Consider the following 25,830-nt stretch of genomic DNA (forward strand, 5'->3'; position numbering starts at 1 on the left):
ATAGTCATTTTACAGCTGTGTTACATTGCAATAACAGAACAATCAGTGCAAGTCTCAGAATAAAAAGGGGTGGATTTGTTTGTAAAAAATTATAATCACTTTATTTGTCTATCCAATAGCTCACAAAACATGAACTGAAAGGTACACAGCATTTCAATTATCGTACCCAGTAACAGTAAGATACATTAGTGTTTTTGTTAAGGATGTGAGTAAACAGACAACATAATAACTACACAACATGTATAACCAACATCCATATTGAGATTGATTTGCTTTATGAAACTAAAGATAAATATTACAAATTGAAAGTAAAAGGATATTAAAACATAAGGCAATACATGTGTACAGTAAAAAATAAAATAAATACACTCACATTAAAAGTTTCCTGTAGAGAAAATTCACCTGCATTCACATTACTGCAACAAAATGCCCTACATAAGTCTCACGAACCAGACCTGGCCTTGCTCAATTTGACCTGGCCCAGTCCATTGTGATTATGCCAAACAATAGGAAAATAAGTTAATAAAAACATTTGTCATTTGAGACAGAGTTACCAAGTAGGGGCTTGGACCCACGCACGTGCATACACACAAACAAACAGAACTTGATCTAGGTCAGTCAGAAAGCAAGGTGGCACCATGGAAGTAGATAATGGTGTGCTACAGAATTCTACAAGAGCGGGGGGCGGGGGGTTCTAAGATGACATGGAATTGTTTTAAGGTCATACAATGGATCATTTAGCTATTTGATTTGAAATTTTAGGAGCCTTTTAGGTATCCCCAAAAAATAAATAAAGCATGACAAAATATTACACTTGGCCTTTACTACTATAGCCCTGATAAACACATAAACACAATGAATTATACATTCATAAACGACAAGACAGTACAAAAATAAATCATAAGGAATAAAGTTTTGAAGTGTCTGTCCTATATCAATGAGATAAGAAAGCTCAGGAATTAAACAACACATTTAACCCCTTATTTTTGTTGGCACAAAACTACCTCCATTCATTTGTTTGGGTTACCTTTAGGACTGGTCCAGCGACACTTGTGGACGTCAAAGCAAAACACGGAGAACACCGTCATGTTCGTGAGTCTAGGATTTTCTGGATGTCTCCTGGTTTGACAAACTGCTCTGTAGCTCCGCCACTTTCCACTGCAGATGCGGAAGGGCGACATAGGCGGATGAAGTGGATTGAGACGTAGCCCATGCTAGATCTCTCTAGCTCAACCTGACAGATTGATGGGATTTTTTAATTATGGTATTTAGATAACACACCGGTGCATCAATAGACTTCAGGGGGTTTTAACATCAAGTTATGTAAGACTGAAAAGTTCAAACTATCATGGGGTGAGTTTCCCAAAAACAAAGTAACTCCAGTATTTCCAGATTTATATTAAAGTAGCATTCCAGTGTTTCCAGATAATTGATTACAAAACAAGTGAAAGTTTTTCTACCAATTCTTAAAAAATATGTTAAAAAACAGCTTTGAGCAGGAATGGAGTGGGTGAAAACAAAATAATAATAATGAGTAGACAGCTGATTGGCCAGCTCATCATCCTTCATGCGGAAATAAAAAGCTTTTTTTTTTTTTTTTTTTTTTAACTGTCAGAAACACAATTGTGGTGGTTTTGAAGTGTTTATTCTCCAATTCATGCTTTGGCCAAAAATACGAGTATAGGCTGAGTCACGACATTATACGGGTATGGGTTATCAGAATTTTTAACTTTTAAAATAGATCCACTGGACAATTACTTTAAGGCTGTGTTTACACTGGCAGCCCAATTACGATCTTTTCCCACTAATTTGACCAAGAGCGGGGGGATTAAGCTCTTTTGCCAAATCAGAATTGGACTGCCTGTCTAAGGTTGTCTACACTTGACATTTACATGCAACTTCGCCTATCAGAATATGAACATTGCATTGAAAAAGACTGGTATAGATGCACAAAAGTCAGATCCGTGGTGGTCGGATCCGTCTCACCACTTCAAGAGGTGGTCAGAGACGCATGCATGTGTGAATTTCTTCTCATTCTGGACCCAATCAGGCTACTGAAGGTGCAAGCAGTGGGCCACATCAGCACTCCGCCCACAAGTTTCCAGAAAACTTGTGTTTTGGGAGAGAAGCACCTTTTTTTTTCATTAAATGTTGAAGAAAATACGTTCCTAGCATGTAAGAAAGGTGTTTGCTTGCTTCAATTAGCTAGTTGGCTCACTTTTATTAGAAAAACAATGTTTTGTTTGGCTAGAGTTAAACTAACCTGTAAGAAATCCCTTTAGCGTTGCTAGCTACAGTACCAGTCAAACGTTTGGACACCTACTCAATGTTTTTTTTTTTTCATTTTTTTTTTTTTACTATTTTCTACATTGTATAATAATAGTGAAGACATCAAAACTATGAAATAACATGTGGAATGATGTAGTATCTAAAAAAGTGCTAAATCAAAATGTATTTTAATATTTGACATTCTTCAAAGTAGCCATTCTTTGGCACTCTCTCAACCAGCTTCACCTGGAATGTTTTTTCAACAGTCTTGAAGGAGTTCCCACATATGCAGAGCACTTATTGGCTGCTATTCCTTCACTCTGTGGTCCAACTCATCCCAAACCATCTCAATTGGGTTGAGGTCAGGTGATTACGGAGGCCAGGTCAGCACTCCATCACTCTCCAGCCTGGAGGTGTGTTGGGTCAGTGTCCTGTTGAAAAACAAATGATAGTGGGACTAAATGCAAACCAGATGGGATGGCGTATCTCTGCAGAATACTGTGTTCGCTATGCTGGTTAAGTGTACCTTTAATTCTAAATAAATCACTGACAGTGTCACCAGCAAAGCTCCCCCACACCATCACATCTCCTCCTCCGTGCTTCACGGTGGGAACTACACATGCCGAGATCATCCGCTCACCTACTCTGCGTCTCACAAAGACATGGTATTTGGAACTAAAAACCAGAAATTTGGGCTCATCAGACCAAAGGAAAGATTTCTACCTGTAATGTTCATTGCTTGTGTTTCTTGGCCCAAGCAAGTCTCTTCTTATTGGTGTCCTTAAGTAGTGGTTTCTTTGCAGTAATTCAACCATGAAGGTCTGATTCATACAGTCTTCTCTGAACAGTTGATGTTTCATCATAGCACGTGATGGTTTTTGCAACTGCACTTGAAGAAACGTTCAGAGTTCTTCGTTTCTCTTTGCTTATCTGAGCTGTTTTTGCCATAATATGGACTTCTGTATACCACCCCTACCTTGTCACAACACAACTGATTGGCTCAAACGCATTAAGGAATGAAATTCCACAAATACATTTTAACAAGGCACACCTGTCAATTGAAATGCATTCCAGGTGACTACCTCATTAAGGTGGTTGAGAGAATGCAAAGAGTGTGCAAAGCTGTCATCAATGCAAAGGGTGGCTACTTTGAAGAATCTCAAATATATTTAGATTTGTTTAACACTTTTTTGGTTAGAACATGATTCTATATGTGCTATTTTATAGTTTTGATATCTTCACTATTATTCTACAATGTAGAAAATACTAAAAATTAAGTAAAACCCTGGAATGAGTCGGTGTGTCCTGTAGCTTGCTGGCTAGTTACAGAGGTTAGCTGGCTAGTAGGCTGCAGCCATCAAGTTGTCAGATTTATCCTGTTCCACCGTTTGCAGAATGCATACTGGCATTTGAATATAGCATGGGAAAAGGGAAACTGGACACAATGTGGACACATTTAAATATAGTTTTAGATGCATGACGTGTTCTTAATTGCATGATCAGAACTCCATGATCAAAATACAAAACCTGAATGAACTGTCAAGTCTAGACATGGCGGGTAAGAGTTAAAGAATTGAAGTAGTCAAACGTAATGTCTGAAATGTAATGTCTATGATGCAATTCTAATAACAAGGAATTCAGTCAAAAGGAAAACATAATTTGAGGCTCAAAAAAAAAGGTACTCCAAGCATCGCATATAACTGTTAATCTAGGTGTGGGGATAGTCTACTTCAGGGTTTTCCCAAACTCTGTCCTCAGGACCCAAAGGGGCACACGTTTTAAAATAATCAGCTGTGTAGTGTTAATGCAAAAACCAAAATGTACACCCCTTGGGGTACCGCAGAATGAGTTTTGGAAACGCTGGTCTACTTGTTCCCAATCACAATGGACATCAAGGCATCAATGTTAATGACAGTGTGATGACGAGAGAGGAAGAGGTGAAGTGAGAGGGTCCCCTCCCGTCAATTTCTCCATGTGGGAATACAGTGATAAGCAGTCTGCCTGCCTTCCCGCTTTTGGAACAACGGCTACCATTGTTAGGGGCGCAGACAAGACCATCTCGTCATTATGTACAGTACCTCCTTATATATTATGTACAGTACCTCGCAACATCACCTTGCCAACCAGGGAAGGTAGAGGAGAAGAGATCGAATCAAATGCTCGCTGTGGTAAACATGAACTTCTGCCGTTTACTGAAGCCAATGTGGCATGTTAAAACATTTTCTCCGCACGAGTTTGGCTCTAACATTTGAACCGCTTTGGCTATAAGCTATTATTATTCCCCTCTATGATGATCACAAGCCAAGTTAGAAGGGAATGTCACATTTGGCCCCCATAAGAATATAGTTGAATAGCAATGTCATAGGAGTGGAAAGGCTGTCCTTATGGCTATGGAGTGGAAAGGCTATCCTTAGAAGGGCTCTGATAAGCCAGATGGTTCTGCTTCGGTTTGCCACAGTGTCGTGCAGTACGCCTGAATTAAAACCCAGTTATATTGGTGCCATAATCTAGGTCTAAAGGGGATAAAATGCAACCGAGGTGGTTTGATGAACCATACTCTTCAAGTAATCTTGCTGGAGATTTGAATACTGGTGTTAGCTTCCTGAATTCATCCCAATGTGGCTTAGCTAAGTGGGCTAACAGTCTTCTGACATGCAGGAGACCTGGTTCGAACCCAGTCAGTCACAAGAGCAGGATTAAATAGGGAGTGGAAAGGCTCGACCGGGCTATTGAACTACACTGCGCAAAAAAAATAAAAGGGAACACTAAAATAACACATCCTAGATCTGAATGAAAGAAATATTCTTAAATACTTTTCTCTTTACATAGTTGAATGTGCTGACAACAAAATCACAAAAATGAATCAATGGAAATCAAATTTATCAACTCATGGAGGTCTGGATTTGGAGTCACACTCAAAATTAAAGTGGAAAACCACACTACAGGCTGATCCAACTTTGATGTAATGTCCTTAAAACAAGTCAAAATGAGGCTCAGTAGTGTGTGTGGCCTCCACGTGCCTGTATGACCTCCCTACAACACCTGGGCATGCGCCTGATGAGGTGGCGTATGGTCTCCTGAGGGATCTCCTCCCAGACCTGGACTAAAGCATCCGCCAACTCCTGGACAGTCTGTGGTGCAATGTGGTGTTGGTGGATGGAGCGAGATGTGCTCAATTGGATTCAGGTCTGGGGAACAGGCGGCCAGTCCATAGCATCAATGCCTCCCTCTTGCAGGAACTGCTGACACACTCCAGCCACATGAGGTCTAGCATTGTCTTGCATTAGGAGGAACCCAGGGCCAACCCGCACCAGCATATGGTCTCACAAGGGGTCGGAGGATCTCATCTCGGTACCTAATGGCAGTCAGGCTACCTCTGGCGAGCACATGGAGGGCTGTGCGGCCCCCCCCAAAGAAATGCCACCCCACACCATGACTGACCCACTGCCAAACCGGTCATGCTGGAGGATGTTGCAGGCAGCAGAACGTTCTCCACGGCGTCTCCAGACTGTCACGTCTGTCACATGTGCTCAGTGTGAACCTGCTTTCATCTGTGAAGAGCACAGGGCGCCAGTGGCGAATTTGCCAATCTTGGTGTTCTCTGGCAAATGAAAAACGTTCTGCACGGTGTTGGGCTGTAAGCACAACCCCCACCTGTGGACGTCGGGCCCTCATACCACCCTCATGGAGTCTGTTTCTGACCATTTGAGCAGACATGCACATTTGTGGCCTGCTGGAGGTCATTTTGCAGGGCTCTGGCAGTGCTCCTCCTGCTCCTCCTTGCACAAAGGCGGAGGTAGCGGTCCTGTTGCTGGGTTGTTGCCTTCCTATGGCCTCCTCCACATCTCCTGATGTACTGGCCTGTCTCCTGGTAGTGGCTCCATGCTCTGGACACTATGCTGACAGACACAGCAAACCTTCTTGCCACAGCTCGCATTGATGTTCCATCCTGGATAAGCTGCACTACCTGAGCCACTTGTGTGGGTTGTAGACTCCGTCTCATGCTACCACTAGAGTGAAAGCACCACCAGCATTCAAAAGTGACCAAAACATCAGCCAGGAAGCATAGGAACTGAGAAGTGGTCTGTGGTCCCCACCTGCAGAACCACTCCTTTATTGGGGGTGTCTTGTTAATTGCCTATAATTTCCACCGGTTGTCTATTCCATTTGCACAACAGCATGTGAAATGTATTGTCAATCAGTGTTGCTTCCTAAGTGGACAGTTTGATTTCACAGAAGTGTGATTGACTTGGAGTTAAATTGTGTTGTTTAAGTGTTCCCTTTATTTCTTTGAGCAGTGTATATTCCTAAGGGGACAAAATAACGTTTTTTTTTGTGACCTTCCCTTCTAACATGGGTATGAGCATCAGAGGGGAACAGAAAGCCCATCTGCCAGAACCTTCTGTTTACTACTTTCCTGGCTGGGCAAAGTACCAGGTTGTTGGCCCCTTTTTTGAATCAATTGAGAGAACTGAATCTGAGAAATTGAATACATGAAGCATTGATGAACTCCACCCACAAATGGAGCAAATGTACCTCTGTGTTCAAGAATGTTTTTGGGAAACGTGTCGTTCAGTGCAAACAGTCATGCAAAGTAGCAAAAGTTGAAACAAATTGAACACACGCCATCAGTAGAAGATGGGGGTGTGTTCAGTCAGTAAAAGATGACTGGTTATTCTTTAAAAGTGCATTGCTCGCAATATTAAATAAGCATGCCCCATTCAAAACAAATGTAGAACCAGGAACAGATATAGCCCGTGGTTCCAGACCTGACTGTCCTTGACCAGCACAAAAACATCCTGTGGCGTACGGCATTCGCATCAAATAGCCTCCGCGATACGCAAATATATAGGAACAAATATATACAGGCAGTTTGAAAAAGCTAGCCTTTGCTTTCCTAAAAAAAATGTGCATCCTACAGCACAAACTCCCAAAAATTCTGGGACACTAAAGTCCATGGGGAATAAGAGCACCTCCTCCCAGCTGCCCACTGCACTGAGGCTAGGAAACACTGTCACCACCGATAAATCGGCATTTTTCTACGGCTGGCCATGCTTTCCACCCGGCCACCCCTACCCTGGTCAATAGCCCTGCACCCCCCACGGCAACTTGTCCAAGCCTCCCCCATTTCTCCTTTACACTGCACGCCCATCCAGCATCACTAGCCTGGACGGTTCTGACTTAAAATATGTGGACAACTACAAATACCTAGGTGTCTGGTTAGACTGTACGCTCTCCTTCCAGACTCACATTAAGCACCTCCAATCCTACCAATCCTTGACTTCGGCGATGTTATTTACTAAATAGCCTCCAACACTCTACTCAGCAAATTGGATGCAGTCTATCACAGTGCCATCTGTTTTGTCACCAAAGCCCCATATACCACCCACCACTGCGACCTGTAGGCTCTCATTGGCTGGCCCTCGCTTCAAACTCTATGGTGGCAGAGATGGTCATCTTTGGTGCATAGCCACAAGTCACCACCCTGTTGTGACATGAATCAGGGTCATGTTCAGAGAAACCTTTGGAGGTACTACACAAACTAAATATTCAGGTTTCAAAATGCTCTGTTTCCCTGCCTATTGAACACAACCTAGCTCGCCAAAAAACGTGCAGTAAGAAAAAAGTTCATGGAGGACCTTAAAGAGCGACTGACCCTAAAAGCAACTTCTTCTGGGAGTCCCATATGGCTGCGCACAATTGTCCCAGCGTCGTCTGGGTTAGGGGAGGCTTTACTTGGCTCTAGCAACTTCTTGTGGCAGGCCAGGCGCCTGCAGGCTGACTTCGGTCGTCAGTTGAACAGTGTTCCTCCGACACATTGGTGCGGCTGGCTTCTGGGTTAAGCGGGCAGGTGTTAAGGAGCGTGGTTTGGCATTCCATGTTTTGGAGGACGCATGACTCGATCTTCGCCTTTCCCCGAGCCTGTTGCAGCGATGAGACAAGATCGCAATTGGATATGACTGAATTGGGGAGAAAATGGGGGGGTAAAAAAAATGGCCTAAGTAGCATCGATATGAGTCAAACATTTATTCTAGTGTCAAAATGTACTACTAAGTGTATTGGTCCAAAACTGATATTTGCAAGACGAGAAAAAATAAATAAAAATGACATGTGTTAATCTTCATTCCGTGACAACAGTTTTCCGTGGGTTGGGTTTATTTTAATCCTGTCCACAAGCCAGCACCCAAGTAATCATCAATTCGGAGCACAGCTCCACACTACCTGATCATAATGCCTATGGGGCTTGTCAGGGACATTTACATTTATTTAACTAGGCAAGTCAGTTAAGAACAAATTCTTATTTACAATGACGGCCTACCCCGGCCAAACCCGGACGACGCTGGGCCAATTGTGCGCCGCCCTAAGGGACTCCCAATCACAGCCGTATGCGATACAGGATGTGTACATGGAACAATCTCTAATTTTTAATGATTTAAAAACTTCAAACCAACTATAAATTGTAGAAATTCATATACAAATATTGAAAGCATTTAATGAGAACTAAAATGATGTACATTGTGTAACTTATGGATGGTCCCTACTAGAGGTCGACCGATTAATTAGGGCCGATTTCAAGTTTTCATAACAATCGGATATCGGTATTTTTGGGCGCCGATTTGCGTTGAAAAATCATAATCTGTCGACATCTAGTCCCTACTATTCCCAGAGATAGGCTATCCAAAGTCAAACCAACTTTGCCAAGGTAGCACACCAGCCGGCTGAAGCTAATTGGCTAACTCTTCTCATCTGCGAACACACAAGAGACACCTACATCAAACCAGACCGCGAAACCAACTCCCGTTTGAATTCAGTCATGGAAACTAGCATTTAATGAACCAAGTCTAAAACAAGGCAAAATTAGGAAGTGTAATAGCCCTTTAAGACCAAAGATCTATGACATGTTTAGATAGAATCCAGTTGACCCAGTCTGTAACAAGTGGGTCTGAGGCAGCAGTAATGGAAAGGACTTGTGCTATAGAAACCAAGAGAGAACGTGACAGAGAATATGGTGATTCCTGGTAATGCTCCTTAATTACAGGACCCAACTTTTCCAATGGAAAAAGTAAATGAAGTAAAGGACAGGTAAACTGTCAAGTTTAACACCCTTCTACCATAATGAACGAGAACCCAAATAATTGGTCTTCTCTCCAAGAATGAATGAAAGGGAGTGTAAATAATGAAACTGATTCCCCTCGCAACAGAGGAGAACAAAGCTTGTTAGTGTGCTTACGTACACAATTTTGACGTTTTGAAAACTTAAGAGTGTATGCATCAATAGTACACCTACATTTTTGGTTTATTTTTAAAATAATTCAGTGCCTAACTAGTCCTGGGCCTAGAAAGAATATACAATAGTGATGAAGGACATGCTCCTACAGAAAGTATGATCAGCTTAGCCTATAATAATACACTAAACCAGATTTGGCACATCTTACGTAGCCTACAATTAGAAAAATATAACTCAATTAATTAAACAATTTCAATATGACTGAAATATGTATTCTAATATCTATCTTACAATATAGTAATCTCGGTTTTCATTTGAAACCTGTTTTGTCATTGCTTCGCTTGTTTGTAGCATTGCACATTTTGTAGACTATTTTTATTCAACTATGAAGTTAACGGCAGTCAGAGACAAACACTTTGATTGTATTTATCTGAGATGGTGTGTAAAGTTATGCGGGAGGGCAAAAGATATGACACTTTAGCTGTTCTACAAGTGGTCTGAAGCAGTAGTTAGATACAAGTGTTTTCAAATGAAAGTTAGTAATGATGGTTTTGTGAAACAGCTCTGAGATTTAACGATGCTCCTACGAAATTTCTAACGAACTTAGCCTTAAGATGCTTTTGGGAAACCCAACCCTGGAGGCATGCATGCTTTTCCCTCTCATTCAATCAGGTTAATTGGTGTCAAATCATTTCAATTGGAAATGGTCCCTCAGAAGTAGGAAAATGTTCTGGGTATGGGGCTGTCCAAGATCTGTCATAACATGACCATGGTCTTGTTGGGTATGCTTACATTTAAGTTCTATTCACGTTTTTAAAAAAATTGTATTTAAAAAAAAAAGAAATCAGCCTACAAAGAGCCAAGCCCAATGTTTTCACCACATTAAGTCTGTGCCATCTCTAACATGTGATCCAGAAGAACTAAAGAGGCCGCAGCTTTGAGGAGTGTCAGAGCATAGAGGATCGATTGAGCAACAAGGATTATGGGACTGCCAAATCTGTCCATGAACCTCTTGCCACAGTCAGTGTCACTCACCTTTTGTTAAACCAACCAGTTACTTCTGATCCAAGACTAGAATCCCTGGGTACCAGAACCAGGAGTAAGGGGCTTCTATGGGCACAAATAAAATGCAAAAATAGGTGAAATATTTATATACACAAAGCAGTCATCACTGACCCCCTTGTCACTATAAAATGCAGCATCTCTCTCTAATCCTCTTGGCCAAACTTTTCCTTTTCTTCTTGCCGTTTTTCTCTTTACTGTCCTCCATCTTCCTCGCTCGGATCTCTCTCATCAGGTCAAAGAACACCTGCAAAGACGAGAATAAACACAGTCCATCTACAGATATGGCACCATGTTACTATGTAACATCCAAGACAACCTTCTCTGCAGTTTGTGACTGCAGAGGAGCTGAGCCCTGGTTGATCGATGCAACCCATCTGGCTCACCTTGTCGACATTGGCACGGGTTTTGGCAGAGGTCTCCACGTAGCACACGCCCCACTGTTCAGCACGCGCCTTGGCCTCTTCCGCGCTGACCTGCCTCCGGTCCTCCAAGTCAGACTTGTTCCCCACCAGGAGGAAGGGTGCACTCTCATCCTCCTTCACCCGCAAGATCTGCTCCCTGCAGAGCAGAGCCATTAGATGACAGTGGAGCTATGACATGTAACAACTATGGGACTATGATATGTAACTACATGGAGTTGTTATGCTGCTCAACCTGAAGTCTGCTGTAGCTGCAAACGACTCTGCCTCAGTAATGGAAAAGACACAGAGGAAGCCCTCCCCACTGCGGAAGTAGTTGTCCCGGATGGCAGCATAGTCCTCTTGTCCCGCAGTGTCCAGGATGTCTATCTGGACCTCCTCCCCATCCAGAACTACCTTTTTCCTATAGCTGTCCGCTTTGGTTGGTTCATAGTCCTCAACAAACTAAGGGGGTAGCATCAACAGACAATAAATTACTACCAAGTGAGGTCATGCACACAATTGCAAAATTGGGGAAATGAGATCAGCCTAGATCAAGGCTGGCCAAAATGATGTTTGGTTTAGACCACCAGAAGGTTCCAGGAATGTATATATTTTCTTGTCAACTAAATGTGCCGCTAAGTTCATGGAGGTTACTCATGTAACTGGTTCTGATATCCACCAAAGAGGTTCGTACAAAGAGCTGTTCCTGTTCTCTTCATACAAATTTGGCTTTAACTTTTGAATGGTTAAGACGCTCAGGAACATGCATGTTTCTTTTTTTGGGGGGCTGCAGTTTGTGCTAAAGTAGTTAAAGGCAATAAAAAGAAAAATGTAATTGTGTGTATATATCAGCCTAGAACTTCCACATCGGTGCATCCCTAATGCAAGCATCTAAAATCAGAGGATGTAGAAATGATAATGGACCAATTAAGTCAATAGTTTAGACAACTCTTATCAGGGTTTTTATTTTGACTATTTTCTACATTATAGAATAAAGCTCTGACGAAGGCCGTGATGCCGATACGTCAGCTTATTAAAGATCAGTGATACTATCAAGAGCAGTGTGCGGTTTCCCATTTCCTTCAGAATAATAGTGAAGACATCAAAATTATGAAATAAAGTGTTTAACTGTATATATTTAGATTTGTTTAAGTCGGAAGTTTACCTTAGCCAAATACAGTTAAACTCACTTCCACAATTCCTGACAATAGTAGTAAAAATTCCGTCTTAGGATCACCACTTTAATTTAAGAACGTGATATGTCAGAATAAGATCAAAGAGAATCATTTATTTCAGCTTTTATTTATTTCATCACATTCCCAATGGGTCAGAAGTTTACATACTAATTGAGTGTATTTGGTAGCATTGCCTTTACATTTTTTTTTTAACTTGGGTCAAATGTTTCAGGTAGCCTTCCACAAGCTTCCCACAATAAGTTGGGTGAATTTTGGCCCATTCCTCCTGACAGAGCTGGTGTAACTGAGTCAGGTTTGTAGGCCTCCTTGCTAACAAAAGCTTTTTCAGTTCTGCCCACAAATGTTCGATAGGATTGAGGTCAGGGCTTTGTGATGGCCACTCAAATACCTCGACTTTGTTGTCCTTAATTTGCTCAATTGTAATTACTTCGCTGCTATGGCCTATTTATGGCCTTACCACCTCAAGCCATTTGCACACGCTGTATATCAACTTTTTTCCCCCTATTGTTATTGACTACGTTTGTTTATTCCATGTGTAACTGTTTGTGTCGCACTGCTTTGCTCCATCTTGGCCAGGTCGCAGTTGTAACTGAGAACTTTTTCTCAACTGGCCTACCTGGTTAAATAAAGGTGAAAATAAAAATACTAATAACCGTGATCATTTTGGTCACGATTATCGTGATGAGAAATGTTCATACCGTTTCATCTCTACCACACTGTCTGTGTGGGTGGACCATTTCAGTTCGTCCCTGATGTGTACACCGAGGAACTTTAAACTTTCCACCTTTTTCCACTGCTGTCCCGTCGATGTGGAAATGGGGGTGCTCCCGCTACTCTTTCCTGATGTTCACGATCATCTCCTTTTTAGTTTTGTTGATGAGGTTGTTTTCCTGACACCACACTCCGAGTGCCCTCACCTCCCCCCTGGCTCTCTCTAGGGATGCACCGATGTGGCTCTCGTCGTTATTACCACTGTAGTGTCGTCTGCAAAATTGATGATTTGAGTTGGAGGCGTGCATTGCCATGTAGTCATGGGTGAACAGGGAGTACAATAGGGGGCTGAGCACGCACCCTTGTGTGGCCCCAGTGTTGAGGATCAGCGAAGTGGAGAAGTTGTTTCCTACCTTCAGCACCTGGGGGCGGCCCGTCAAAGTCCAGGACCCAATTGCACAGGGCAGGTTTGAGACCCAGGACATCAAGATTAATGATTAGCTTGGAGGGTACTATTGTGTTGAATACTGAGCTGTAGTCAATGAACCGCATTCTTACATAGGTATTCCTCTTGTCCAGATGGTATAGGGCAGTGTGATGGCGATTGCATCGTCTGTGGACATATTGGGGCGGTATGAAATTTGAAGTGGGCGGCAGGTAAGGTCCTTGACTAGTCTCTCAAAGCACTTCATTAAGACCGAAGTGAGTGCTATGGGGCAATAGTCATTTAGTTCAATTACCTTTGCCTTCTTGGGTACAGAAACAATGGTGGCCATGTTGAATCATGTGGGGACAGCACACTGGGATAGGGAGATTGAATATGTCCGTAAACACATCAGCCAGTTGGTCTGGGATGCCATCTGGGCCTGCAGCTTTGTGAGGGTTAACGCGTTTAATGGCTTACTCGCTTCGGGCCATGGAGAGGGAGGGCCCGCAGTCTTTGGTAGTGGCCCTCGTCGGTGGCACTGTTATCCTCAAAAAAGGTGTTAGTTTAGAAGCCAGATGTCAGTGTCCAGGACTTGGCTGTTTTTTTTTTGTGTAGTCCGTGATTGCCTGTAGACTCTGCCACATATGTCTCATGTTTGAGCCATTTTAATTGCAACTCCACGTTGTCTCTATACTGACGTTTCGCTTGTTTGATTGCCTTGCAGAGGGGATGACTACACTGTATTCAACCATATTCACAGTCATCTTTCCCTGATTTAAATGTGGTGGTTTGTGCTTTCAGTTTTGATGGAATTCTGCCATCTATCCAGTTTATGGTTAGGGTAGGTTTTAATAGTGACAGTGGGTACAACATCTCCAATGCATTTCCTTAAACTCACTCACCAAATCAGCGTATAAATCAATATTAGTCTCTGAGGCTGCCCGGAACATTTCCCAGTCCGCGTGACCAAAAACAGTCTTGAAGTGTGGATTCCTATTGGGCAGACCAGTGTTGAATAGTTCTTGTCATGGGTACATCCTGTTTTGAGTTTCTGCTTATAGGACGTGAGGATCAAAATGGAGTAGTGGTCAGATTTGCCGAAGGGCCTTGTATGCATCGCGGTAGTTACAGTAGCAATGATCTAGTTTATTGCCTGCACGAGTGCTACAATCAATGTGCTGATAGAATTTAGGTAGCCTTGTTCTCAAATTTGCTTTGTTAAAATACCCAGCTACAATAAATGCAGCTTCAGGAGATATGGTTTCCAGTTTGCATAAAGTCCAGTGAAGTTTCTTGAAGGCCGTTGTGGTATCTGCTTGAGGGGGGGATATACATAGCTATGACAAACGACGAGAATTCTCCTGGGAGATTATATGGTAGGCATTTGAGGAATTCTAGGTCATGTGAACAAAAGGACTCGAGTTCCTGTATGTTATGATTACACCATGACTCATTAATAATGAAGCATACACCCCCGCCCTCCTTCCCAGAGATGTTTATTTCTATTGGTGTGATGCATAAAGTATCCCGGTGGCTGTACCGACTCTGACAACATTTCCTGAGAGAACCATGTTTCCATGAAACAGTATGTTACAATCCAGGATGTCTCTGGAAAGCAACATTTGCCCTAATTTCATCTACCTTGTTGTCTAGAGACTGGACATTTGCGAGTAATATACTTTGAAGCGGTGGGTGGTGTGCACACCTCCGAAATTCTAACCAGGAGGCCGGTCCTATGAAGCATTTGAGTTGGTCTGCTTTTTCTGAGGCTGGTAACTCTATTGAAGTTATACTCTGCATTAGAGGTAACTCGTTCTTCCTTTCCTGTGGTGGTCCCCATGAGAGCTAGTTTCATCATAGCGCTTAATGGTTTTTGAAAGTCTTCAAATACAGTGGCAAATTTCTTGAAATGTTCCGTATTGACTGGCCTTCATGTCTTAGTAATGGACTGTCGTTTCTCTTTGCTTATTTGAGCTGTTCTTGCCATAATATGGACTTGGTCTTTTACCAAATAGGGTTATCTTCTGTATACCAACCCTACCAACACAACACAACTGATTGGCTCAAATGTATTAACTTTTAACGAGGCACACCTGAGAGAATACCAAGAGTGTGCAAAGCTGTCATCAAGGCAAGGCAAAGGGTGGCTACTCTGAAGAATCTCAAATACACAGTTGAAGTCGGAAGTTTACATACACTTAGGTTGGAGTCATTAATTAAAATTTCAACCACTCCACAAATTTCTTGTTAACACTGGAGTGATAGATGTGCAGATGATGAAGTGCAAGTATAAATACTGATGTACAAAAGAGCAAAAAAGTTAAAAACAATATGGGGATGAGGTAGGTAGATTGGATGGGCTTTTTACAGATGGGCTGTATACAGCCGCAGCGATCAGTTAGCTAATGTTTAAGGTTAGTGAGGGAGATAAGTCTCCAACTTCAGTGATTTTTGCAATTCGTTCCAGTCATTGGCAGCAGAGAACTGGAAGGAAAAGGTGGCCAAAGTAGGTGTTGACTCTGGGGATGACCAGTGAAATATACCTGCTGGAGCACGTGCTACAGGTGGGTGTTGTGATCGTGACCAGTGAGCTGAGATAAGGCCGAGCTTTACATAGCAAAAACTTATAGATGACCTGGAGCCAGTGGGTCTCGCGACGAATATGCAGCGAGGGCCAGCCGACGAGAGCATACAGGTCGCAATGGTGGGTAGTATATGGGGCTGTTAGGAATATTATGAATAAATGACTTAACAATATTCTCATTTTAAATGGAACTGTAACTAAGTAAACTTCTACTCTGTTTTATTATATCTGATTAACAATATGAGTTCATAAGAAGGGATCGTGTGACACGGACCAGGAGTAATTAAATATAACGAACACCATTCCATACTAGTCTGGAGAGGAGTGGGTTAAGTAAGCAGATAGGGTCATTAACCTATGGTTGAACTGACGAAACTGAGCTCTGGGGTGTTTTAGATAAGGAAGTGAGTGCATTCCTCGGTTCTCTGTTAATTAGAACTGTCGGCTAAGTGTTGATCGATAATGGTGAGGGGTCAAGAGTTAATTCAGTTATGTTGTGTGACCTGTGAGTGTGTTAATGAGTTGGAATGAACTGTTAAACTCACTTAATTCTAGGTCGGGAGGAGATTCATTCTAGAAGCAATGAAATTACGTCATGTTATTGTATATAAGCTGTTGCTCGTGGTAACGTGGCAGCGCGCTCAGAGAATAAATTCTGTTACCTATTACTGATAAGACTGGTCTCAGTCTATTTTATGCAAACAAGAATCTTACAAATTCTCATAAAATAGATTAAGGGAATTCAATTAATGAAAACATATTGGAATAATTAAATTACAGTAATAGGGGCTTTGGTGACAAAACGGATGGCACTGATAGACTACATTCAATTTGCTGAGTAGAGTGTTGAGGCTATTTTGTAAATGACATCGAAGTCAAAGATATGTTTGGCGGCTTGAGTGGAGGCGGCTTTGTTGCGAAATAGGAAGCCGATTCTAGATTTCATTTTGGATGGAGATGTTTAATAGAGTCTGAAAGGAGAGTTTACACTAGCCAGACACCTAGGTATTTGTAGTTGTCCACATATTCTAAGTCAGAACCGTCCAGAGTAGCGATGCTAGTCGGGCGGGCAGGTGCGGGCAGCAATCGGTTGAAAAGCATGAATTTAGTTTTAGTACATTTACATTTACATTTAAGTAATTTAGCAGACGCTCTTATCCAGAGCGACTTACAAATTGGTGCATTCACCTTATGACATCCAGTAGAATAGTCACTTTACAATAGTGCATCTAAATCTTAAAGGGGGGGTGAGAAGGATTACTTATCCTATCCTAGGTATTCCTTAAAGAGGTGGGGTTTAAGAGCGGGTGGGGTTTTAGTAGCGTTTAAGAGCAGTTGGAGGCCACGGAAGGAGTGTTGTATGGCATTGAAGCTCGTTTGGAGGTTTGTTACAGTGTCCAAAGAAGGGCCAGATGTATACAGAATGGTGCCGTCTGCGTAGAAGTGGATCAGGGAATCTCCCGCAGCAAGAGCGACATCATTGAGGCTGAAGAAATTTGGCTTGCCATCTAAAACCCACAAACTTTTACAGATGAACAATTGAGAGCATACTGTCGGGCTGTATCACCGCCTGGCACGGTAACTGCACCTCCCACAACCGCCAGGCTCTCCAGAGGGTGGTGCGGTCTGCATAACACATCACCGGGGGCAAACTACCTGCCCTCCATGACACCTACAGCACCCAATTACAAGGAAGGCCAAAAAGATCAAGGAAAACAACCACCCAAGCCACTGCCTGTTCACCCAGCTACCATCCAGAAGGCGAGGTCAGTACAGGAGCATCAAAGCTGGGACTGAGAGACTAACAGCCATCACTAACAGAGAGGCTGCTGCCTACAGACTTGAAATCATGACCACTTTACTAAATGGATTTCTCGTCACTTTAATAATGTTTACATATCTTGCATTACTCATATCATATGTAAACTACCATTTTTTTTAAATGGTTCTTTAAAAAACAAGGACATTTAAGTGACCCCAAACCTTCGCCCATTAAAATAACACCAAATTGATAATAAATACAGTGTAGACATTGCTAAGGTTTAAATGACTACAGTAGCTGGAAATGGCAGATTTATGGAATATCTACCTACATATGCGTACCGAGGCCCATTATCAGCAACCATCACTCCTGTGTCACAATGGCATGTTGTGTTAGCTAATCCAAGTTTATAATTTTAAAAGGCTTATTGATCATTAGAAAGCCCTTTTGCAATTATGTTAGCACAGCTGAAGACTGTTGTTCTGATTAAAGAAGCAATAAAACTGGCCTTTAGTAGTACTAGTTGAGCATCTGGAGCATCAGCATTTGTGGGTTCGATGACAGGCTCCAAATGGCCAGAAACAAAGTCCTTTTTTCTGAAACTCATAAGCCTATTCCAAGTGAGAAATTGCCAAGAAACTGAAGATCTCGTACAATGCTGTGTACTACTCCATTTCAGAGAACAGCGCAAACTGGCTCTAACCAGAATAGAAAGAGTGGGAGGCCCCCGAGCACAACTGAGCAAGAGGACAAGTACATGAGCGTGTCTAGTTTGAGAAACAAACGCCTCACAAGTAATCAACTGACAGCTTTATTAAATAGTACCAGCAAAACCCCAGTCTCAAGGTCAACAGTGAAGAGACTACTCTGGGATGGATGCTGGCATTCTAGGCAGAGTTGCAAAGAAAAAGCCATCTCTCAGACTGGCCAATAAAAAGAAAAGACTAAGATGGGCAAAAGAACAGACACTGGACAGAGGAAGATTGGAAAGTGTTATGGACAGACTAATCTAAGTTTGAGATGTTCAGGTCAAAGAACATTTGTGAAATGCAGAAAAAATAAAGATGCTGAAGTGCTTGACACCATCTGTAAAGCATGGTGGAGGCAATGTGATGGTCTGGGGGTGCTTTGGTGGTGGTAAAGTGGGAGATTTGTACAGGGTAAAAGGGATCTTAAAGGAGGAAGGCCGGACGGCACATAATTGGAGCCAATTTCCTGCAACAACAGGACAATTACCCAAAGCACAGCTCCAAACTATGCAAGAACTTTTTAGCGAAAAAGTAGTCAGCTGCTATTATGTCTATAATGGAAAGGCCAGCACAGTCACCTGATCTCAACCCTACTGAGCTGTTGTGGGAGCAGCTTGACCATATGGTATGGAAGAAGTGCCCATCAAGCCAATCCAACTTGTAGGAGGCAATTCAGGAAGCATGGGGTGAAATCTCTTCAGATTGCCTCATCAAATTGACAACTAGAATGCCAAAGGTCTGCAAGGCTGTAAATGCTGCAAATGGAGGATTCTTTGACAAAAGGAGACAATTATTTCAATTAAAAATAATTATTTATAACCTTGTCAACATCTTGACTATATTTCCTACTCATTTCATCTGTTTTCATGGAAAAACAGGACATTCCTAAGTGACCCCAAACTTTTGAACAGTAGTGTATATACTGTATTTTAAACCATCTTAAAATGGTATAAAATACAGTATATACACTACCGTTCAAAACACTACCGTAAATATACACACACATACTTATTCAATCCCTTTACTTAGATGTGTGTATTAGGTAATTGTGGAATTGTTAGATATTACTGTACTGTCGGAACTAGAAGCACAAGCATTTCACTACACTCGTAATAACATCTGCTAACCATGTGTATGTGACCAATAAAATTTGATTTGAAGTAACAATCATATCAACTGTTCAGAGGAGACTGCATGAATCAGGCCTTCATGGAATGCTGTTGTAGTCATGCTGGTTAAGGCTACATTGAATTTTGAATAAAATCACAGCGTGTCACCAGAACAGCACCATCACAGCTCCATGTTTCACGGAGGGAAACACACATGCGGAGATCATCCATTCACCCACTTTGCGCCTCACAAAGACACGGCAGTTGGAACCAAAAATCACAAATTTGTACTCATCAGACCCAAAAAATTTCCACTGGTCTAAATGTCCATTGCTCATGTAAAGCAAGTCTCTTCTTATTGGTGTCCTTTAGTGGTTTCTTTGCAGAAATCCAACCATAAAGGCCTGATTCATGCAGTCTCCTCTGAAAAGATGATGTTGAGATATGGCTGTTACTTGAACTCTGTGAAGCATTTATTTGAGCTGCAATCTGAGGTGCAGTTAATAAAATGAACTTAGCCTCTGCAGCAGAGGTAACTCTGGGTCTTCCTTTCCTGTGGCAGTCCTCATAAGAGCCAGTTCATTCAGAGCTTGATGGTTTTTGCGACTGCACTTGAAGAAAATTTAAGTGATTGAAATTTACCAGATTGATTGACCTTCATGTCTTAAAGTAATGATGGACTGTCATTTCTCTTTGCTTATTTGAGTTGTTCTTGTCATATTGGTATTTTACCAGCTCACAGAACAGGGCTCCGGGCAGCCGAGCGGAAATGGAGGAAAACTTGCCTCCCTGCGGACCTGGCATCCTTTCACTCCCTCCTCTCTACATTTTCCTCCTCTGTCTCTGCTGCTAAAGCCACTTTCTACCACTCTAAATTCCAAGCATCTGCCTCTAACCCTAGGAAGTTCTTTGCCACCTTCTCCTCCCTCCTGAATCCTCCTCCCCCCCCTCCTCCCTCTCTGCAGATGACTTCGTCAACCATTTTGAAAAGAAGGTCGACGACATCCGATCCTCGTTTGCTAAGTCAAACGACACCGCTGGTTCTGCTCACACTGCCCTACCCTGTGCTCTGACCTCTTTCTCCCCTCTCTCTCCAGATGAAATCTCGCGTCTTGTGACGGCCGGCCGCCCAACAACCTGCCCGCTCGACCCTATCCCCTCCTCTCTTCTCCAGACCATTTCCGGAGACCTTCTCCCTTACCTCACCTCGCTCATCAACTCATCCCTGACCGCTGGCTACGTCCCTTCCGTCTTCAAGAGAGCGAGAGTTGCACCCCTTCTGAAAAAACCTACACTCGATCCCTCCGATGTCAACAACTACAGACCAGTATCCCTTCTTTCTTTTCTCTCCAAAACTCTTGAACGTGCCGTCCTTGGCCAGCTCTCCCGCTATCTCTCTCAGAATGACCTTCTTGATCCAAATCAGTCAGGTTTCAAGACTAGTCATTCAACTGAGACTGCTCTTCTCTGTATCACAGAGGCGCTCCGCACTGCTAAAGCTAACTCTCTCTCCTCTGCTCTCTTCCTTCTAGACCTATCGGTTGCCTTCGATACTGTGAACCATCAGATCCTCCTCTCCACCCTCTCCGAGTTGGGCATCTCCGGCGCGGCCCACGCTTGGATTGCGTCCTACCTGACAGGTCGCTCCTACCAGGTGGCGTGGCGAGAATCTGTCTCCTCACCACGCGCTCTCACCACTGGTGTCCCCCAGGGCTCTGTTCTAGGCCCTCTCCTATTCTCGCTATACACCAAGTCACTTGGCTCTGTCATAACCTCACATGGTCTCTCCTATCATTGCTATGCAGACGACACACAATTAATCTTTCCCCCTTCTGATGACCAGGTGGCGAATCGCATCTCTGCATGTCTGGCAGACATATCAGTGTGGATGACGGATCACCACCTCAAGCTGAACCTCGGCAAGACGGAGCTGCTCTTCCTCCCGGGGAAGGACTGCCCGTTCCATGATCTCGCCATCACGGTTGACAACTCCATTGTGTCCTCCTCCCAGAGCGCTAAGAACCTTGGCGTGATCCTGGACAACACCCTGTCGTTCTCAACTAACATCAAGGCGGTGGCCCGTTCCTGTAGGTTCATGCTCTACAACATCCGCAGAGTACGACCCTGCCTCACACAGGAAGTGGCGCAGGTCCTAATCCAGGCACTTGTCATCTCCCGTCTGGATTACTGCAACTCGCTGTTGGCTGGGCTCCCTGCCTGTGCCATTAAACCCCTACAACTCATCCAGAACGCCGCAGCCCGTCTGGTGTTCAACCTTCCCAAGTTCTCTCATGTCACCCCGCTCCTCCGCTCTCTCCACTGGCTTCCAGTTGAAGCTCGCATCCGCTACAAGACCATGGTGCTTGCCTACGGAGCTGTGAGGGGAACGGCACCTCAGTACCTCCAGGCTCTGATCAGGCCCTACACCCAAACAAGGGCACTGCGTTCATCCACCTCTGGCCTGCTCGCCTCCCTACCACTGAGGAAGTACAGTTCCCGCTCCCCAGTCAAAACTGTTCGCTGCTCTGGCCCCCCAATGGTGGAACAAACTCCCTCACGACGCCAGGACAGCGGAGTCAATCACCACCTTCCCGGAGACACCTGAAACCCCACCTCTTTAAGGAATACCTAGGATAGGATAAAGTAATCCTTCTCACCCCCCCCCCCTTAAAAGATTTAGATGCACTATTGTAAAGTGGCTGTTCCACTGGATGTCATAAGGTGAATGCACCAATTTGTAAGTCGCTCTGGATAAGAGCGTCTGCTAAATGACTTAAATGATATGTTAAATGTTACCAAATAGGGGGTGTATACAGAAGATAGCCCTATCTTGTCACAACAACTGATTGGCTCAAACGCATTAAGGAAAGAAAATCCACAAATGAACTAGGCACACCTGTTAATTGAAATACATTCCAGGTGAATAACTCATGAAGCTGGTTGAGAGAATGCCAAGTGTGTGCAAAGATGTCATCAATGCAAAGGCTGGCTACTTTGAAGAAAAATATATTTTGATTTGTTTAACACGTTTTTGGTTACTACATGAATCCATACGTGTTATTTCATAGATTTGATGTCTTCATTAGTATTCTACAATGTAGAAAATAGAAAAATAAAAAACCATTGAATGAGAAGGTGTGTCCAAACCTTTGACTGGTAGTGGGTATGTATTTTCTATTTTTTTGGCCCTCGAGCCAAAACGTTTAGCCATCTCTGGCCTCGAAAGTTGGATGTAGGCCATAAACATATGTTATCCAGAAGAAAAGTAGGCCTTCCAAAACAGCCAACAAAATATGCTCTTCTGACAAATATTGTTTCTTACCTCGTCATACATGAACTGCAGAGTGAGGGCTGACTTCCCCACTCCACCACTGCCCACCATGATCACTTTGTGGAGGGCCAGAGAGTTCTGCCCTTTGGGCTTTGCTGTTGCCATGGTGGTTCACTCCGAGTAAAGAGGGTTTAAGGAGAGCAAGAGGTTCGGGAAGAAACCAGGAGGGGAAAAGGGAGGATCTGAGGGTAAGCCAGATAGATAGGACAGCAACCTCCAACTGCAACGTGAGGCAGATTGAGCTTGTCCCCTAAAATTAAAAAATAAATAAAGACATAACATGATTTGTAGTACATCAAATACATTCACACTGCTGCATTGTACACTACTGCCACAAGGGAGTGCTCCCACAAGGAAGTGTTCCCTCACAGCAGTTAAAACAACTGGATCAGTGAAACTGAGAATTTAGAAATGACCTAAGAGAAATACAGTGCATTCGATAAGTATTCAGACCCCTTGACTTTTTCCACACGTTGTTACGTTACAGCCTTTCTAAAATTGCTTACATTTTTCCCCCCTTCAATCTACACACAATACCCCATAATAACATTGCAAAACCAGGTTTTTATTATTTGCCCATTTATAAAAATGAAACAGAAATACCTTATTTACATAAGAATTCAGACCCGTTGCTATGAGACTAGAAATTGAGCAACGGTGCATCCCGTTTCCATTGATCATCCTTGAGATGTTTCTACAACTCCATTCTTAAACGGAAGTTTGGAATCACCAAGACTCTTCCTAGAGCTGGCTGCTGAGTCAAACTGAGCAATTGAGGGAGAAGGGCCTTGGTCAGGGAGGTGACCAAGAACCTGATGGTCACTGACAGACCTCATGAGTTCCTCTGTGGAGATGAGAGCATTTCAGAAGGACAACCATATCTGCACCAATCAAGCCTTTATGGTAGAGTGGCCAGAAGTTAGCCACTCCTCAGTAAAAAGGCACATGACAGCCCACTTGGAGTTTGTCAAAAAGGCACCTAAAGGGCTCAGACCTTGAGAAACAACATTCTTTGGTCTGATGAAACCAAGATTGAACTCATTGGCATCAATGCCAAGCATCACGTCTGTAGGAAACCTGGCACCATCCCTACGGTGAAGCATGGTTGTGGCAGCATCATGCTGTGGGGAAGTTTTTCGGGGACTGGGAGACTAGTCCGGATTGAGGGAAAGATGAACGGAGCCAAGTAAAGAGAGTTCCTTGATGAAAACCTGCTCCAGAGCACTCAGGACCTCAGACTGGGGTGAAGGTTCACCTTCCAACTGGACAACGCAGGAGTGGCTTCAGGACAAGTCTCTGAATGTCCTTGAGTGGCCCAGCCTGAGCCCGGACTTGAACCTGACTGAACATCTCTGGGAAGACCTGAAAATAGCGTTACAGCGACACTCCCCATCCAACCTGAGCTTGAGTGGATCTGCAGAGAATTATGGGAGAAACTCCCCAAATACAGGTGTGCTTAGCTGGTAGCATCATACCCAAGACGACTCGAGGCTGTAACCTCTGCTAAAGGTGCTTTAAAGTACTGAGTAAAGGGTCTGAATATTTATGTAAAATGTCCTACCTCGTACATTTTTGCTTTGTCATTATGAGGTATTGTGTGTAGATTTGGGGGGGTACTATTTAATCCATTGTAGAATAACGCTGTAACGTAACAAAATGTGGTAAATCAAGAGGTCTGAATACTTCCCGAATTCACTGTATGTCCTAATTCCAAACAAGGATTGGTTAGCATTCAGTCCATTCAAAATAAGAAATAGGACGCTGTAAGGGAAGCGAGCGAGACAACTTTTCAGAGAAATAGGGGGATTAGCTAGGCTACAGTGGAATTGTAAGTGAAATGTCAAGTGCTGTATGGTGTTTTTGACTAGGAAACCATCGTAACTAGCCAGTTCACGTTAGCTAGTTTTGCTGACGCTAAGCAAGCTAGCGTTACCTAGCTAAGCTAGTTACTGTAGTTAGCTACACAAAACTAGCTAGTTTCACTTACTAAAACAACGAGGTGTACTGTAGCTAAAACGACAAACTCAAGCTATCTGGCTAGCTACTTAAGCTAACGTCAGTTAACTTGTTCTTCGAAGTGCGGTAGAAGGTTGGGCTAGCTAGCATGTATTGGAAATAACCTTACCTTGGGACACTATGGGCGATACAGGCTACAAAAAATGACAGCTGCAAGCTGGTTTGAAGAAATCGTTTACTTACCCTCTTCTCGCGATCCTAGCAACAAGAGAAGAGATTGTCAAGTCTTCTTCTTTGTTATCTATTTCTTCTTCTGTGATATCATGGCGGTCCGCAATCAATCGTTTAAGTCATGCCGCCACCTACTGTGCTGGAATGTAAAGATTAATCATGAGCTTCCCAATTCTGTACAACCATGTAAATAAAAAACAAATAATTCCTTAACTTCTACCACACCCTCCCCCCTCCCATTAAACACTCCACCCGTAGGATTGTATAGCGGCAGGGTAGCCTAGTGGTTAGAGCATTGGACTAGTAACCGAAAGGTTGCAAGTTCAAATCCCTGAGCTGACAAGGTACACAATCTGTCGTTCTGCCCCTGAACAGGCAGTTAACCCACTGTTCCTAGGCTGTCATTGAAAATAAGAATTTGTTCTTAACTGACTTGCCTAGTAAAATAAAAAACAACAGGAACATCTTTTAGCCCCAATATTTATTTTGCTGTGTCTGCAATAACCTTCAACCTGGAATTTCTGCTTTCCACAACCCAAATCGTATTGATAAACTTACCAATAAAAGCTATGAACTCAACTTTATTCATTATCAAAGTGTCCTTTGACACTGCACATTCATGAGCACAAGATTTCTGAACAAGCCTCGAAACCATGCCAGGACCATCAGAAGCACCAGCCCCAACAGTCAGTACACTTACTACAGGTACATCCATGTAAGCTCCATAAATCCGCACTGTAGTTCTATACCAATCTGTTTTACGGCCTCTGCATACGATACCTCATGACTGATCTTATATCTCTGAGCCTCTC

The 25,830-nt window shown here is 43.1% G+C and overlaps 1 protein-coding gene across 4 annotated transcripts; it reads right to left on the bottom strand.

Annotated features, from left to right (window-relative positions):
* Nucleotides 1-74: 74 nt before the first annotated feature.
* LOC118372623 (ras-related protein Ral-A) lies at nucleotides 75-25,173 on the bottom strand. 4 transcript variants are annotated; one of them, XM_035758573.2, is made up of 7 exons: nucleotides 25,031-25,173; nucleotides 22,823-23,081; nucleotides 11,216-11,424; nucleotides 10,945-11,119; nucleotides 10,742-10,805; nucleotides 10,532-10,606; nucleotides 75-1,234 (listed from the first exon to the last, which is right to left on the bottom strand). In XM_035758573.2, the coding sequence occupies exons 2-6, from the start codon at nucleotides 22,934-22,936 to the stop codon at nucleotides 10,551-10,553; spliced, it is 618 nt and encodes a 205-aa protein (XP_035614466.1). In that variant the 5' UTR covers nucleotides 22,937-23,081; nucleotides 25,031-25,173; the 3' UTR covers nucleotides 75-1,234; nucleotides 10,532-10,550. The 4 variants fall into 4 exon arrangements, 2 of the variants coding, with proteins under 2 accessions (XP_035614466.1, XP_035614474.1); XM_035758581.2 differs by having other exon boundaries at nucleotides 75-2,699; XR_004823245.2 differs by having other exon boundaries at nucleotides 10,532-10,805.
* Between the last annotated feature and the right edge of the window lie 657 nt (nucleotides 25,174-25,830).

The sequence above is a fragment of the Oncorhynchus keta genome, chromosome 4, assembly GCF_023373465.1.
Source record: "Oncorhynchus keta strain PuntledgeMale-10-30-2019 chromosome 4, Oket_V2, whole genome shotgun sequence".
Lineage (NCBI taxonomy): Eukaryota > Metazoa > Chordata > Actinopteri > Salmoniformes > Salmonidae > Oncorhynchus > Oncorhynchus keta.

Coding starts and splice junctions, on each gene's coding strand:
- LOC118372623 (XM_035758573.2), bottom strand. CDS start 22,936: ATGGCAACAGCAAAGCCCAAAGGGCAGAACTCTCTGGCCCTCCACAAA. Junction 11,425..22,822: donor TGCAGTTCATGTATGACGAG/GTAAGAAACAAT, acceptor CTACCCCCTTAG/TTTGTTGAGGACTATGAACC. Junction 10,607..10,741: donor GGACAGTAAAGAGAAAAACG/GCAAGAAGAAAA, acceptor TTGTGCCCATAG/AAGCCCCTTACTCCTGGTTC.